General features: G+C 37.1%; 1 protein-coding gene across 3 annotated transcripts in view; it reads right to left on the bottom strand.

Annotated features, from left to right (window-relative positions):
* The window catches only part of DPYD (dihydropyrimidine dehydrogenase), an 815,942-nt gene that overhangs the window by 282,440 nt on the left and 515,587 nt on the right, over nt 1-17,915 (bottom strand). For all 3 annotated transcript variants that reach the window (XM_082383233.1, XM_082383234.1, XM_082383235.1), the window contains exon 15: nt 3,218-3,286. In XM_082383233.1, the coding sequence (XP_082239359.1) occupies nt 3,218-3,286 (69 nt within the window). The remainder of the gene's footprint in view (nt 1-3,217; nt 3,287-17,915) is intronic.

The following is a 17,915-nucleotide window of genomic DNA, read 5'->3' as shown; positions in this document are numbered from 1 at the left end:
CCCAAGCTTTTGCCACTAGCTTAAAAAGTGCTATTCTACATCTCCCATCATTGCCAGCTCTCACAGCTCCCTCAGGATGAGAGTGGGGCTCTGTCACAGCCTCCACTGTACCTGTCAAAGTGGGAGCTCCAGGAGGGTCAGTGCCCTCAACATGCTGTGGGATTTGACTTCCCTAGCAGCTACCTAAAGGGGGAAGGACACATAACCCAAAAGTGCAGAAGAAAGTAAAGCGTTGTAGTGTAAAATTTTACCAATGAGAGACAGGAGACAGGAAGGAACCAGTAGATAGCTCCCTCCCCCTTCTTCTCCTCTAAACTGCTGTGAGGTAGGACAATTCCATACAGCCCTCTCCATCCCACACGACTGAGCGATTGGCTCCATCTCCTTGGGAAGTGGCAGCCAGCTCTGGAATGCACCATGCTCTCTCTGCTTTCTCTTCTTCCTATCGCCTTTCCCTGCCCTCACTCTTACTGCTCTGGAATTGAATACTTCAATGAAGCATCTTCACATTAATTTTGACTCAGGTTCTGTTTTCTAAGCTAACGTGCATTAAGAAAGAAATGGATTCAAAAATCTATTCAAATGAGTTCAAGATCTATCTAAGACCTACTATTGTGTATGGTTCAATTTGGTATACATGTTTAAACTGTGAACATATCTACACAGCTGAGGCTCTACCTTATTCACCTTTGTTTTGGCTGGCCAGGGACTCTGAACATAGTAGGTACTTCATAGATCTTCCTTGCATGGAATTGGAATAGGTTATCAATGTCCCAGAAAAGTAGGATAATGTGTGATCAGATAACTGAACCAAAAAAAATTGAGCAGAGCCTAACCATGCTACTGATTTGACACCAAGCTGTAAAAACTTTTCCAGAGGCTGCTTCTGTCTTATGGTGTTCAAAAGACAAGACATATGAAAACCAGGTTGAGGAAGGCATAAAAGAAGACATTAAAAGTGTGGGTAGTCTAGGGTTAGACTGAAAAGGAAGGTTTGGTTCAACATGGTTCTATTTCCCAGAATATGCATGTGACAAAAAAGATATACTGTATGTGCATTAACTTTTAAAAACAGCATTTAGTAGAATTTACCATATTTTAAGAATGTACTAGGTTCTTTTTTTTTTTTAACCACCCACGTGGTCTTAAATGTTTATTCAAAATAGTGAAATAAAATGGTAGCCCCTGGTGAAACAACTAATAATGATCCCTTCTTGTGCAAATTTTCTTTCTGATATAGAGTTTCTGTCTCTATTTTTTCATGTTCTTATACAACTGGATCTGTTCTGCTGTTACACATGTGCATTTCTGTTTTCAGATATAATAGTAAAGAGCAGATTTCCTCAATTCCCTACTGCGTAATTCAAGAATTAATCTACTCTAAGGAGAGAAACTTCATGAATTTAAAGTATACCCATCACCACATTAAGTGATTTGCCGAACTTAAAAGCAGTGGCTTGTTAACAACAGCTGGTGTGTTATCTCAGATTTCTTACCCCTCATTATCACCACCCCGAAAGAAATGTACATCTAAGTGGTATAGTAACTTTGGCTTGAACACTTTTTGTTTTTGTTGATTTGTTTTAATGTGGGCTCTTCCATTGTAAGAAAATCTGTTTTAATCTGTTTTGAAGCATGTGTTCATAGAAACAAAACCAAATACTGACTCTACAAAGCTTTACTGGGTGTCTCCCATGTAAGCTGTGATGGAATCATGCTGCCTATCGCTGCCCTCCAGGGGGATGTGAAGACCTGGGGATAGTTCCTTCATGTGCTATACCTGAGTTGGTCCATATTTTAAGATTAGAGGGAAGTGTTTTTTTTTAATTGTCACCGTCTATGGATTGAACTTCTTGATATGTACATTGCTTTCCTGTGGAGAGATCCCACAGACTGTTTTGACTGAATGGAAGGCATATCTTTTTCTTTTTTTTTAATGTTTTCCTTTTTTTTTCTTCCTTACTTCCCCTTTTACTTTTATTGATTGATTGATTGATTGCGATAAGAACCTAGAAAATGATATCGAATTGTAGTTTTAAACTACAATTAAAGAATAGGATGTGAGAAATATGAAAAATATCTTTAAGTTGGTTACATGTATAAAGGTTTTTGACTTTTTAAAAGTAAAATTTGCTTATTTAAAAATTAATGCTCATTACTGAAGAAAATTCTTTAAGTATTTTATTCTACAGAAGGCAGAGAAGCTAGTAGCGTGATAAAGCCATTCATCATAGTCAAGCTTTAAATTGGCAAAACTCATGCCAAACATGGGCTCTGTGGAAGATTTCATGGTCAATTAGACAAATACATGTATAAAATTGACCCAGCTACAAAGATCATAAAGCCAATTACTAATCATGTTAATTTCACCCATCCAAGCCCCAGAAATAATTTTTGCCCTCGCAGGTTTAAGATACCCAAATAAAATATACAATCAATATTTTTGAACACTATAGAAAGCTTTATAATATTTTATAATGTAGAGTCCTTAGTTCATAAGTATTGTTAGATTTAGTCTTCTATATTTCTGAGAGGTTTTCAAGAAACCCCAGCTCAAGCTGTCTACAGTATTTTTCACGACAACACGATGGACATAAGTATACAATTTTAATTATGTATTTTTCCATTTGAAATACAAATTTGAGGCACATGGTTAGTTGTTTGCATTTGTGCAAGATTCAATTTATATTATAGAAAACCTGCTGACTAGTGTTCCATTCAGGAGCATTCTGTCCTACCATTTTATGCATGTCTGTATTCAAACTAGAATAGTATTAAATGAACCTTTTATATTTTAAATATTCAAGAGCTTTATATTCAAAATTTCTTTTCTCGCTGTCAAACTAGCTTGCCTAAAGGCAAGGTAAGATCAAGTTAGACTCTCAAAGGTAGAATTAAATTTTATCATGGCATCCATCATAATGTACAGTTTGCTTAATATGCAAATAAAGAGTATATGGATTCAAAGAATAAAGGATTTTTAGGCAGTGTGTGAAATCCAAGGGACCACTTTTATAGAATAGATTCCTTTTAAATTTACATTTCCATCATTTTAATGAAAACATAGTGTAAACAAATTTTAATAGAAATGTTTTAAGTTACCATTTTCCATTCAATTTTACTTCTACTGGGTTATTTTTCATGACAGCTCTTTATTTAAAACTAATAAAAATAGAAGAGAAGAAATAAAATAAATATACTAGAAAGATATCATTACCTCAGCCTTTCTGGAGAGTTCCATCCAGTCATTTTTGTTGTAACTGCACATGATGCTAGCAATCACAATCTTTAAAAAGAGAAAGGAAAGAATATTAGATCAAATAGTTATGCCTTTGTACACAAGGGTATATGATATGTATATGTTTATAATGATAAACTATATTATAAAAATTAGTTTTCCATCTGTTGAAAGAAATCATTAAAAAAACAGCAGGGCATTATAGTGAAGCAAAGGATGAGATCTGGGGCTTCAGACTTACGTTAGAGACTTTCTCATTTACTCTCTTTGCATACTTGAGCAAGTTACTTTCTGATCCTCAGCATTCTCATTTTTAAAATGGAGATAATAATCCTGACCTTGCCAACCTCAAAAAGTGATAGTTGGAATTACACGGATTTGTGTATGTGAAAGGGTTGTTTAAATTATACAAGGACACAGAAATATTTATTAATATAATTACTGGTATAGCTAAAAGGTTTCAAGGTATAGAAAGGAAGTAAATTAGTGTCTTCTTCAATCATATCTTATTATAGTATGGATAATAACCCCTTACATATTCAGAGTGAATTATAGTTTTAGAGTTTGTTAAATATTGATTATTTAACCACAGTCTTACAGTAACCTTATAATGGAGGCTACAAAGAGTAGTATTTACTAGTATCTGCTCTGAAGCCAGAATGTCTAGATCAGAGCTCAGACTCTACCACTAACTGTGTGGCCCTGGGCAAGATATTCAGTTTTCTCACTGGTGAAATATGCACAATAGTACCTTCCTACTTAGAAAAGTGATAATTGAATTGCTAAGATTTTATGGCTCTAATGATGTGCTAGGTAATGTTTTAATGGATTTTACTTTATTAACTTACTTAATCATTCTCAACAGTATTCTCCCCATTTTACAGATGAAGATGCTGAGGCACTGATATGTAAAGGTCACAGAGCTAATAAAGAGCACAGCCAGGACTCAGACCCAGAAATTTGACTGACAGTCTGTGCTTTTAACCACTAGGTTTTGCTGGCCTAATGTAAATCTTCAATATATGTCAGTAATTCTTTTTATTATTACCATTTAAAGACTATGAGATTGTGACACAAAGAGTTTGTGCCAAGCCTAAAGTCACAGAGTTCAGTGGAAGAGTCCACTAAAAGCCACTGGGCTCTCACCACATACAGCTTTTTAATGTATGTCTAAAAAATAAAACAAAACAAAGATATGCTGTACAAGTCAGATGAATGCTTTTAATATTAAGAGAAAGACAGAAAATACGTTGGAGAGAGTTCTGAATACCAGAGTTCGAAATACTGAATAAGTCTGTCCTTAAGATTGGGTCAATTTTTTCTCTCCTGATAGACTGTAATCTCCATGGGTGCTTGGAATGCTCTGCATCATGCATCATTTTATCTACAATAACCGGCATGATGTTTGGCACATAGTAAAACTGAGTGAATAAACGTACGAGGGCACTAAAGGTTTAGGAACAGAGTTGCTTTTTCAGCTCATCCTTTTAAAATTAAGCAGAAACACCATGAACACCATGAGTTAGAGAAGGGAAAAAAAATAAACAATTGGTGAAAACTGTTGGCAAATAATTAGTATACGAGTCAGAGTGAAGAGTGAGCAGGGCAGTTGAGAGTGCTGGTCTTGGCGATAGAAAAAAGGGTCAGATGTCAAAATACATAGAACTCGTGAACTAGAAGGAGCAATTAAGAAAGAAGAATCAAGAGATCTGAGAGGCTGATTCTGAGTTACTGAGAAAATCTCAGAACTTTAGTCAGATAAAAGTAGAACAATGAGGAAAAAAAAGGAAGCCAGGAGAAACAGTATATTCAAAGAGATTCCTCTGTAGACAGATTCTACTTTTCCTCTGTAGAGAGAGAAAAGTAAAAGTAGATGATGAATAGAGGAGGGAAATTAAGAATGCACAGAGTTCAGGATTCAACTTTTGTGTCCAGTTAGGATTCAGCTTTAAAGAATTTGAGAGAAATACCTAAGAGTGATCCTTGGCCTTTTCTCTAGGGGTTAAAAGAAAGTGAAAAGTCAAATTCCAAACTTGCCCATTTGCAAGCAAAAAAGGGTCACTAGCCTAATTGTGCGTCTTCAGTAATAGATGCTCTTTCTGCCATTTCCACGTGCTCTAAGATCTTGGGGACGATCTGCCCCACTCTCCAGGTAGAAGACAGACCAGGGAGGAATTCCAAAGGGGACACCAGATCTTCTGGGACTAGATTAATACCATCTTGCACGTATCCTTGCATGAAAAAAAAAGGGGGGGGGACCTCATTTGAAAAGAAAATCAATTGGGATGAAGGCTGGGGGCAGGTGACAGATTCCTATTGTCTTCAGTGGCCTCGACGTCAAGTAAACAAACAAACATTTTTTTTTAAATGGTTAACCTAAGGATTTAGGGGAGGAGCAAACTCCCCAAGCTTGTTGGTAAAACTTCAAGGGCAGGGTTAGCTCCAAAGATTCAGACTTAAAAAAACGACTTTAGCATTAGATATTAATTCTCCTGTGGTGAAAGAGACAAAACAGACCTAGGATTTTAGGGAGTTTTACTATTCAAAGCAAATCAAGACAGACAAAAAACAAAAACAAAACAGGCCTCCAGTTATGACAAAGCATCCTCGAGTTCACATTCCCATACAAATATGAAGTAGCTGCTAAATCAGCACAGCGTCCTACTCCCCAGTGTCCCTCTCAGGGTGCCACGGAGGACAACAGGGGAGAGGCTTCTACTGGGCAGGATCCAGGTAGGCAGACGGGCTGATCAAGAAAGCCACTTCCAGGGAAGTAAGGTTTACTAGCACTGACAACTGGATATGATAGATGCTCTCAACTAGTGACTAAGATAGTTCCTCTTTACTGAATGGCGATTTTTATTTTGATAAAGCTGCTTTTGCTTCAAATATATATTGATTGTGTCTGGATTGGTTAAAATCGTCATTTGCCTTATAAGGCCTGAGGATCACGAGGCACTACACTTGAGTTTGATGGAGAGAAATAAGCATCACCCAGAGAATTTTCCTGAACTTTGAGAACACTGGTGCCATCAAATGCCTAGGAACGCAGTGACTAGATATGATTTGGGGCACATTGTCATTGGGGAAGGGTGACCACAGGTGGGAGAGATACATTATGTTGAACAGATACAAGTTTTATTTGTACGCTCTGAGCAGCTGAGCACTACCCTCTTCTTTCCTCATCATCTAAAACCAGACTTTACCTTCTTGCCCAAAAAGCTGGGAAAATATCCCCAACAGGGTTAATCACAGTGATCAACTACTCTGGTCTCATTAAAGTCCTTCAATGGAGCTGGGGAGTTAAAGGCTTTTTTCCTCTTTGGTCCCTGAACTGGAATGAAGTATGTTCAGAGTAGCTGGTAATCACTGGCTGCTTACTTAACCAACCCAACCCTCCCACTCCTACCCACCTGCACTAGGTAAAAACAAAGCAGAGACAGAGGAAAGTAGAGATGCAAGATGGAGAGATGTTTCCACCCCTTTTAAGTCAGGTGTACCACTAACCTGCCTGTACAAGTGAACCAATAAATACCACTTTTGGCTTAAGAAAACCCAAGTTATATTCTATTTTCTATCACTGACAGTCTTGACAGTTACTACTACATGCAAAACTAAAATTGTCACTTTTAAAATAACTTCCTAAGCATTTTTTTTCTGTCAAGTAAATTTAAGGGAAAAATAACTTTATACACTATTTTTAAATGTTAAATTATCTAAGAAGTCTAGAAATCTTTATCTAAAACCAAGGGATAGTCTGTGAAAATATATGGTAACATTCTATTTCAGAGGAATAATGATGACTCCAAGTTATTTTATTTTTTATTAAAAAATATTAGGATTTTTCGAAAAGTCAGGCTAAAAGACATTAACACTAAAAGAACGCTAGACAGAATTTAATCTTTCTTTGATGATTAGAAAGCCCTTCAGTGTTTTGCTGTGCTTAGTTTTTAATCAAACAAAGGAAGATAGGTTACTTCTTTCCCGTGGAAAAAAAAAAGAATTGATGGGTATTTTACATTGTGAAACATCATGAAATGTTACTAGAAATGAATACCCAATAAAACATTTTTAAAACCAAGTAACATTTCCCTATCTTTCATTTAATTTATGTCATTTCTAAGTGCTCCGTTTTTCATGGCTAAATTTTAAAACATTATTGGATGAGTCTATACATAACTATATCCTACATTTTTTGATACACAGTCTAGTGAGAGATTCAAACAATGTCAGTTAATCAATTAATATGGAAGCTGAGCATCTGCTGGGGTAGGCACTGGATGACATGCAGAGGAGTTTAAGATATTGATTCAGAGTCTTTGTTTATCACCATTTAACCAGTATTTTTTGAGACCTTCTATGCGTCAGTAACTGTAACTCAAAAGTGATGAGCAAAAGAGGAAAAGTCCCCCTACCTTCCTGCAGCTTACATTTTTAGGGAGGGAAAAAGTCATTTAAAAAGTACATTATCGGGCGTCCCTGGTGGCGCAGTGGTTGAGAATCCGCCTGCTAATGCAGGGGACACGGGCTCGAGCCCTGGTCTGGGAAGATCCCACATGCCACGGAGCAACTAGGCCAGTGAGCCACAGCTACTGAGCCTGCACGTCTGGAGCCTGTGCTCCGCAACAAGAGAGGCCGCGATAGTGAGAGGCCCGCGCACCGCGATGAAGAGTGGCCCCCGTTTGCTGCAACTAGAGAAAGCCCTGGCACAGAAACGAAGACCCAACACAGCCATAAATAAATAAATAAATAAATTAATTAATTAATTAAAAAAAAAAAGTACATTATTAGGACTATTTCCAGGTCAAGATTAAGGAAAAATAGAGGAGAGCAAGATGGAGAATCACAGGGGTGCACAGAGCCTCATTAGAAGATGGTCAGTAAAGGGCTCTCTGAGTTGAGAAATAAAAAGATAAGAAGGCACCTCACACAGAAGAATGGATTGGGACCTGAGTGAAAATTGACATTCCAGGTAGAGAAAACTGCATGTGCAAAGACTCTGAAGTAGGAGTGAGCATGATATACTTAAAAAGAGAAGCCCTTCGTAGATGGTATTCCATGACAGGGCAAGAAGAGTGTAAGAGGAGACGAGAGAAGCAGGCAGTAGCCATATCTCTGGGAGCTGAAACCTGTGGGAGTTTGGATTTTATTGTAGGTATAATGGGAGACCACTGAAAGGTTTAAAGGAGGGTGATAAAATGATCCGATTTACATTTTCAAAAGATGCTTCTGGCTACTTTATAGAGAACGGAATGAGGGGCTGTAGGGTAAAAGCAAAGAGTCCAGTTGAGTTGAAATAATGTGGCTTGCATAATATTCATGGAGATACCAAGAAGTGGAATTCTGAGCTAAGACCAACAAGGCGGATCAATGGTTAGACTCAGGAGGTGAGAGGAGAGAAAGAATTAAGGATGATCCCTAGATTATTGGCTTGAGCCACTGAGTGGAGCATAGAGACTTCACCAAGATGGAACAAAGCATAGTGCAGTAACAAGTGGGGGACTGTTAAGAGGTTCAGTTTTTAATATATTACATATAAAATGTCTAGCAAGCATCCCATTAGTGATAACATCAAGTGTGCCACTGGATACATGAGTCTAGAATTCACTGAAGAGGTTAGGGATGAAAGTGAACATTGTAGAGACTTCAACATATAATGGTATTTAAACCTACCTGGCTTAGTGACTTCTAAACAGAATAGAATAAAATAGAGAAAATGAAAGAGATGAAGATTAACCCAGAGCCACAAGAAAATGCTAAGAGAGGGAAGTGTTCCAAAAAGTAAGGAGCAATCAACGGGGATGAATGCTTCTGACAGCTGGTGTAAGAAAACAGAGAAGTGTTCACAGGATTTGGCAGTACAGATGCCATTGGTAAGCTTTACAAGAAGGGTGTCGGTGAAACAGGGAAGACAGAAGTCAGACTGGAGTCGATGGAATGAACCGAATATGAAGGAGTGAGAGAACAGATACACAAAGCTCTCTATAATAGTTTTTGTGGGCTAGCTCAAAGAGCAATGAGGCAGCAGATGAAGGGCCGTGGGAGGTCTAGTGAGATATATATTTTTTTAAATGGACTATACTTGAGTATGTTTTTATGCCGGTGGAAATGATGTGGAAAAGAGGAAGAAGCTGTTGAAAAGGCAAGAGGTGATGATGAATCTATAATAATTTATGAATCAAATTTTGGGTGTTGTTTCTCCCTGAAAAATACTTCAAAGGTTAAAAACGACAGGACACTTACTCTGCAACAAGAAAAAGTAGTGTTAAATGGCTTCAACTGTCATCCTTCCAAACTTTTAAATTAAAGAATCACGATTCATAGTCAAATTATTTTTTTTATAATTCATTTCCTTATGGAATAAATGATTTTATTAAGTATTTATTTTTTCAATCTGAATGACAGTAAAGTCTGCACATCAGAAATTAATGTGAAGAGCAACATAAAATTTCCAAGTAGTTACCAGCAGGCCGTCTTGTCAAATTCCCCAATATTTACAGTCTATGCCTAGAACACAGGTTGGAAACACTGATTTGGTATTCTGTGATCATACTGTGAACTATATTGGAAATTCAGTCAACAATTCAGCTTCCAGACAACCTAAATTTTTTAGTACGGAAAAACTGCAAAGTGACAAAGGTGAACAATTGTAAATTACAAGTGGCCGAGTTAGGTTTTGTCAAACAATTTAACAAAATCATTGCTAACACTACTGGGATTATATTATATTGAGGAGGAAAAATAGCATGGGACATGTGATTTTCAAAGACATTTAAAACTAAGAAAACATGTTTACTAAATATTAATTAATTGTACAACATTCAAATTGTAAATGTTCTTTATTTATACCACTGTACAAATATACTAAAGTGAGATTGGTACAATTTTCCTGAAATGTACACATTGAGAATAGAACATTAAAAGTAAAACTTATAAGCTCTTCAAATTTTTTATGGTTACTGCTAATTTAATGGTTGCAAATGAGAATAGTACTCTTAAAGCTGTCTTCTATATTATTTTAAAATTTATCATTTTCTTTGCTTATTTTGGGACCCACAACTACCTTGCTTACACAACTATTCTTAATACAGAAAAGTCATGTTCAAAGCTATAAAATATGCACATAGTGTCCATAGAAAATCAGAGATGTTTTCCATTAGAACAAGAAATAAAAAACCACTGTAGACTATTCAGGAACTACAGTAACTGCTGTTTTTTCCTCTCCTTTTCATCACTTCTTGCTAGGTTTTTATGTAGTTTCCGTCCCCACTGTATTTAGCAACTGATCTACCCTAGGTCAGCAGTAACCTTGGCAAAATTACTAGATACTTTTCAGCCCAAATCTATACTGGAACTCTTTCCAGTACTGAGACAGGTAACCACCTCCAGCTTCCTGAGACCCTCCTCTGTATGAGCTTTGGAGATACCTCCTTTTATCCCTATTTTTCCTATTTTTGCTATTCCTTCTCAGGCTCTCCTGCCTTTAGCCAACTTTTCCACGTTGATGTCCCCAGGTTCTACTCATGGTCCTCTTTTAACATAGACATCATGTTCACAATGAATTCAGAGAATACCTATATGCAGAAAATTCACAAAGTAAACACCTCCAACCTGTGTCTTTCTCCTGAGTGCAAGAACAGCATATTCAGCTATCTTTGAGCACCTATGTTCAACTTGCCCCAAATCAAACTTAAATTTCTCCACCCTGAATTTGCATTTTCCCCACATTAAATTTGCTTATACTCTACCCTTTTGTCCCAAGTTAGAAAACATGGAGGAGATATTCTTTCTTCATTTCACCCTCAATGCCTACATCCCATTACTTACCAAATACTCTCTAGTCCACTGGTTCTCAGACTTGGCTGAGCACTGAAATCACCTGGAGAGCTAAAAACATAACCCCAAGATCTGTATGTAGTTAGGCCCAGGGATCAGTGCTTTGTCAAGGATCTCCAGATAATTCTAACATGCAGGATAGTCTGAGAAGTATTGCTCTAGTCTACTCGTCAAATATCTCTTCTAGGTGTTCCTGACTCTTCATCACGACTGTCTTAGTTAAGACCTTCACCACTGCTCCCCTGGATTACTGAAGTACCTTCCTTATTAGTCTCCCCATCTCTGATATCAGCCTATGTCATCTGCCAGATCCATCTAAGAGACAAACCTGATCATATCACACCTCTGCTTCAAATCCAAGTTCAAGATAAAATCTAACTCTTTAATATGCTATACAATACCACAATGGGACATTTGCTCCAACCGCACTGAATTACTTTGCTTCCTGAATGTAACATGGATTCTGCAATCTCTTGACCATATGTCTACTCCTTTTGTCTGAATGAATAAGGAATGGTCCCTGTGCTCATATGGAATAATAAAGGAGACATATGTAAATTGAAACAAAAATAATTATAGTGTATGAACCAGAATACAGTGAGAGCAGAAAGGAAAGAGTGATTATCTGTATCTGTGTGAATCACGGAAGGCCTCAGAGAAAAGGAACTCTTAATCGACTATGAAATCATCCATGGGTATTTATTGGAAACTGATTAGAAATGAAAAGGCCAAGAGTACTCCAGTTGTAGTAAGCAGCAGAAACAAAGGCACAGGGTGCTGTGTTTAAGGAATATGCTCTGCTTAAGGAATATCAAGGAGTTCAATTTAGCTTTGGGGGAAATGAATGGCTACACTTCGAGGGCAATGGAGCTGGATGCGTAGGTTGAAACCAGATTTATTCAGGCAAGAGGTTAAAACAATGGTTTCTAATCAGCTGAGCATTTGGCTTTGAATTTTAGATTATTTTGTCTAGTAAATTCCTGCTCCTCTTTTGCCCATTACCTTTCCCAGGAAGGCTTACCTGTTCACCCCTCCTCCCCTGTGTCAGACACCTGTCTTCTGAGATCCCATAGCACCCTTTGCATATCTTTATCATAACATTTACTATATTGTATTAAATTGTGGTTTGTATGTCTTTCAAAAGATGACCAAAGTTTTTGGGGACAGGGCCCAGTTTTTCATCTCTATATATCTAGTATCTAGTATTGTACCTTATATTTAATTAGTATTCAAAAATGTTTGCCTCAAAGGAATAATGAAATAGGTAGCTGAGAAAAGAAAGCGCAAGTAACACACATTGCAAGTAATCCAAGCAGTTAAATAATGTATTGCATTACATTTACAATATCTAAATGTAAGTAAATTTCTACATTCTACAGAGAGAATGAGAAGGACAGGTAGGTGGTACAAGGTAGAAGTTCAAGAACCTCTCACATTTTATAAAGTATACTTTATATCAATGAATAAGAATCCATTATATTTGTTTATAGATTTACACTTAATACACATTTTCACATACATTATCTCATTTATTCCACACAATAATTTTGAACTTAGAAAACCTTATATTGAGAATAATGAGCACAGATAATTTACTTTACCAGCATAAAGTAAATCAATAGCAGAGGCAGGGATTAAGCTCAGGTCTTTTGACTCCAAGTTCCTCTTGACTACATCAAGACTATACCATATTGATTTCCTATCCTTTCAATTTACATTAGAGATTCTAGCTAATTTTGTGTCCTCAACCCTCTTGTGGTAGTCTATTTGAAAGAAAGCGTTCCCCTCCCTGTATCCATACCCCCTTGCAAAGTAACTGTGCAGCTACTCTGATAAAGTGGGGGATTTATTTACCTGCCTTTTGAATGTGGGCTTTGTGACTTGTTTTAATCCACAGAATATCACAGAAGTGATGTTGTGCCAGTGTCAAACCACAGCTTGAAGAGGTCTTGTCCTCTTCTGTTTACTCTCTTGAAATCCCGCCTAGCCATGTGATCAAGCTAGTACAGCCTGCTGAAGGATCAGAGACCACATGGAACAGGGATGAACCATCCAGCTGAGGCCACTCGGGACCAGCCAGCACATAGCCCACCTGGAAGTTGACTATAGACTGAGTAAGACCAGCTGAGACCAGAAGAACCACACAGCTTAGCTCAGCCCAAATCGCTAACATGCATGCAGAATTGTGAACTAAATTCATAGTTGCTTCAATCAACTAAGTTTGGGGTGTTTTGTTATGTAGCCAAAGCTAACTGATACCACTTTTATTAAGTTTAACAAGAACAACAAGAACTAGCACTTGCTCTGTACTTGCATGTGTCAAGCACTATGTTAAGCATTTCATTATTATCTCTAATCATGATAAAGTGGAAATTATCAGCTCCAATTTACAGATAGGAAAGAAAAAACTTATTTAAAGAGGTTAAGTACTCACGATTGTACAGCTACCAAGAGTAAATATAAATCTTAAACTCTCTACCTATAATATATTTTCTCTGAATCATTTTTCTTTGCTCCTTAAACACACATTTATAGAAAACTATGTGGGTTTATCTTTATACATGATGCATTTCACTCAATGCGTGCCAATTTTTATTACTTTTATTTTCAGAGGCTAACCTTATTTCTGTGTTCTTGCTCAATGTATTATTTCACTGTGACTCCATAAGTACCATCTAAGCTAGATAGGCAGACTGAACTGCCTAGGAAATCATGAAGTCAAAGGGAAGATCAAGTGAGAAAGACCCAATGAGATGATCGCTGTTTCCTAACCACCTAAACATGTTAAGGAATGAAAACAGGGTAGTGTTGGCTCTTTATAATTTGGCCCCAAATCACCTTGCTGCCCCTTATCTTGACACACCAAACTGAATACACTATATATACGGGCCACCAGACTTTTTTTGGCTTCCATTCTTTTCCCTGTGTTGACCCTACTCCTCTGACAGTATATCTCCTATTCATTCTTCAAGTTCTAACACAGAGCTAACTTCTATCATACTGCCCTCAATGATCTCAGACACAGAATTACTGTTTTTACTAGGTATTTGAGTGTGATGCATCTACCTCAGTTCCTATCACACTATATCACAGATGCATGTTTATGTATACCATTGTCTTCCCTTACTCCACTCAATGGGAAAACATGCTAATTTTTATTCACCTTCATTTTCTTATCATTTGGTTCAGCACTGAATGGCACCTAATGTGAATTTAACAAATGTCTGTAGAAGGAAAGATGGCCTTTTGTTATTTTTTATTAATTTAAAAAAATTTTCCAGTTCATCCTTGTAAAGATTATAGTACTTGCTGCAACAATGGAGAAAAAGTTCATATATGAAACTACCAAGACTACCGTATATTTTCATACCTATAAGCCATTTACTGTCTTCATAGCATGATTTTGGCACTGGCTTTAACCTATGATGTCTAACTGGATTTAGGTTGTTCTATCACTGTTGACCCTTCACTGAGGTTGCAGTAAGTCAACTGAAGTCATAAAATTTGAATTCACTGTACACAAAAATGGTGTCACCTACATAAAACCTGTGAATGAGATTTGATTTTTCTTTTACTTAAAAGGTCATGATATGTTGCCTGTATTGATGTGGTTCATTCAGGGACACAGCCTTTCAAAGGCACATAAAGGAGTTGACTTGAAATATGTTATAAAGTATCTGTATTCCAATTTTAAACTTTTTCTATTTAGAGGCTATAACAAATATTCATTTAATGAAATGCCTTCATAAATTAATAAGGTTAATAAATACAGTATTAAAATGTGATATAGGAATCTGAGGTTAAAAAAGAGGTTAAAAATAAAGTATTAATTTAAAAAAAACCTCTCAAGATAATTACATGGAATAATGCGCTACCTTAAATAGTCTGGGCGCTTCTTCCAATACTATACATATAACACATGGGCGTTATAAAGATTATTGAAACATTTTCTGTAAAGATTTTAAATCCCAAATGAAAATTTTATGTAAATACTGTTATTGTAATTATTTTATGAGATGTAGCTCTTTTGCTCTCATTAACTATGATTGCACGTTTAATGCATATTCAATTAGATAATCCTGTTGTGTGAGTTAGTGGTATTGTGTCTTAAGTTCTGGATGGTAAGCTTCTGGAGGACATTGGCTGTGTCTTCCATCTCAGCCTATGTCCCTTGTGGGCTGGGATTGCCTGTTCTGTTTACTAATGTACCTGACACATACTAGGAACTCACAAAATATTTGTTGAGTGTAGAAATAAATAAAAGAATAGCTGAAATGCAATAAATATTTGTTAAATGCAATGTTTTTTGTTTTGTTTTGTTTTTAAAGTTGCAATTTTTTTTAATAAGATTGTTTTATTTATTTATTTTTTTAATATTTATTTTTGGCTGTGTTGGGTCTTCGTTTCTGTGCGAGGGCTTTCTCTAGTTGCGGCAAGCGGGGGCCACTCTTCATCGCAGTGCGCGGGCCTCTCACTATCGCAGCCTCTCTTGTTGCGGAGCACAGGCTCCAGACGCGCAGGCTCAGTAGTTGTGGCTCACGGGCCCAGTTGCTCCGCAGCATGTGAGATCTTCCTGGACCAGGGCTCGAACCCGTGTCCCCTGCATTGGCAGGCAGATTCTCAACCACTGCGCCACCAGGCAAGCCCAAATGCAATGTTTTTAAGAAGTCAGGGACTTCTAAAAACAAACAACTTATTCTTTCCCAACTATATGCTATTACCTCACAGAAATTCTATAGGAAGCCCTAAATCCAGTTCACTGTGGAACATGCTGCCCACCCTTGGGAGACTCTGACTCTGTTCTGGGGACTTCTTCAACCTTACATATTCTCCCCTAGACATCCACAGGCACTCTCCCACACTTCCTTCCATTCTCTGCTCAAATGTCATTGCCTCAGTGACACTTTACTTAAGACTGCAAACCATCCCCTCCCAGCTCTATTTTCTTTCCCATGGAACTTTCTATTATATCATTTTATTTAATATAGTTAATGTCTTTCTTGCCTCAGTGCAAATGTAAGCTCCACTAAAGTAAGAACCTTTGTTTTGGATACAGAACAGTGCTGGCATATATGGTGATGCCCCTTACTTGTGAAATGAATAATCAAATACTAACATGTCATTTAAATGTCTTTTTGCATCAGCTACCTGATCTATAAAATGGGAATAACTTGGCTTCCCACACTTTTTTCATAGGGATTATTCTGAGAATAACATGGCTTTATATATTTGACATTAAATACTTTTCAGTGAAATTCAATGGTTTTTTATGATTAAGAGAATAATGCCATATTCAGATTTGCCATTTTCTACAATTTAGTTAGAGTGCAAACAATGACATTTTGAAATAGTGCACCACTTTGGTTTTAAACATCCACTGATAAGACTTTTAAAAATATGTCATTGGAAAGGGTAGAAAGCATCATCTTTATATGCTCCTTTGATCTTTTGGTAGTGTCATCTTGTGGGCATATTTGTAAATTAATGCAGTTTAAAAAAAAAAAGAGGCAGATCCACAGGATCAAACTTTATAGATCGATTCACATTTTAAAGATATTTAAAAATTCTTTTTAGATTTCACTGAAATATTAGGAAATTCACTAATATCTAGGACACCTTTCATTAAATTATGTTTCTTGGCTTAAACTGTTTTATCAGAATTGAGATTAAAATTTTTTTCCTACTCACTCAGAAAAAATTCTAAGAACTCTGAGCCCCAGACATGTATGATTCCCTATTTGGAAGACCCAAAGAGGGCCCATACTGCCAACAGGTAGCACGTGAAGGATAGAGCAGTGTGCTGCAATGAGGAAGGTCTGGAGAGTGGGGGAGGGGTTAGCGCCGTCCCCTTTTCCTGAGACGTCTGAAGAACACACACTTTAGACCATAAAGCGGGAAGCTTTTCTCCTCACCCATGCTCTGCATGAGACACGTGTATTGCCATTGCTCCTGTCCTTCCCCTATGCACTTCTGTAAGTAGTCAGTCATCACCTTTCTCCCCATGAAACCACCTGCTTCAGTGCCCACCTTGAGACAGGCACAGAGAAGGCGCTGAGGGAAAGCCAGATGACTGAATAAACTAATGATCCTGTGCACTCTCTGTTTACACAAATGATGCCATCTTCAGTTTTTTTTTCCTGCTTTCCTTCTCCTCTTCATCATATCCCATCCCCACCACAGTTTCCCTCACCTCATCAGACCTTTCTGAACAGGAAGCTATTTCCATGTGGGGACTCATGTGCTTCCACCTCCTCCACCTGGAGGAGCCGCATCTGCCAACAAGGGGCACCTTGGTAAACAGCAGTGGAAACAAACCCTCTAACGTGCTGCACTTTTCAGGATAACGATTAATGATACTCAACTAATAAAACATTCATTGTATCATTGAATTTTGATAAATGATTCCCTGCCTTAATATGCTGTTGATACTTGGGAATCAACCAAAGATATTTCCACATTTTGTAAACATCTTTGGGTTTCATCTATATTTCAAATTTCAGTTCAAAATGTTCCTTCTCAGAAGCTTGGCATAGTGATTTACGACAGAAATAATGACAGGATCTTTTTCAGAGTGATTGGAACCTTTCCGGTATAAACTTTACACAGCATAATGAATGTGTTGGCATTTTGAACTTATTTGCATACTATAAAAATAAAACAGAGTGTACAACAAAGTCCCTGTTAAATTCACATTACCTGTTAAATGAAGATACCAAAAGGCAGAGTAGCCTAATTCAAATCAAGAAATGCTATTCAAGCCGTACTTATATACCTCTAAGATAATACATATGCACTAATATTTACAATGCATGAAAAGGGTATACATCTCATTAAGCACATG

Source organism: Balaenoptera borealis, assembly GCF_965194805.1.
Source record: "Balaenoptera borealis genome assembly, chromosome: 1".
In the NCBI taxonomy this organism is placed as follows: Eukaryota; Metazoa; Chordata; class Mammalia; order Artiodactyla; family Balaenopteridae; genus Balaenoptera; species Balaenoptera borealis.
This window is presented reverse-complemented; position numbering and strand designations above follow the sequence as displayed.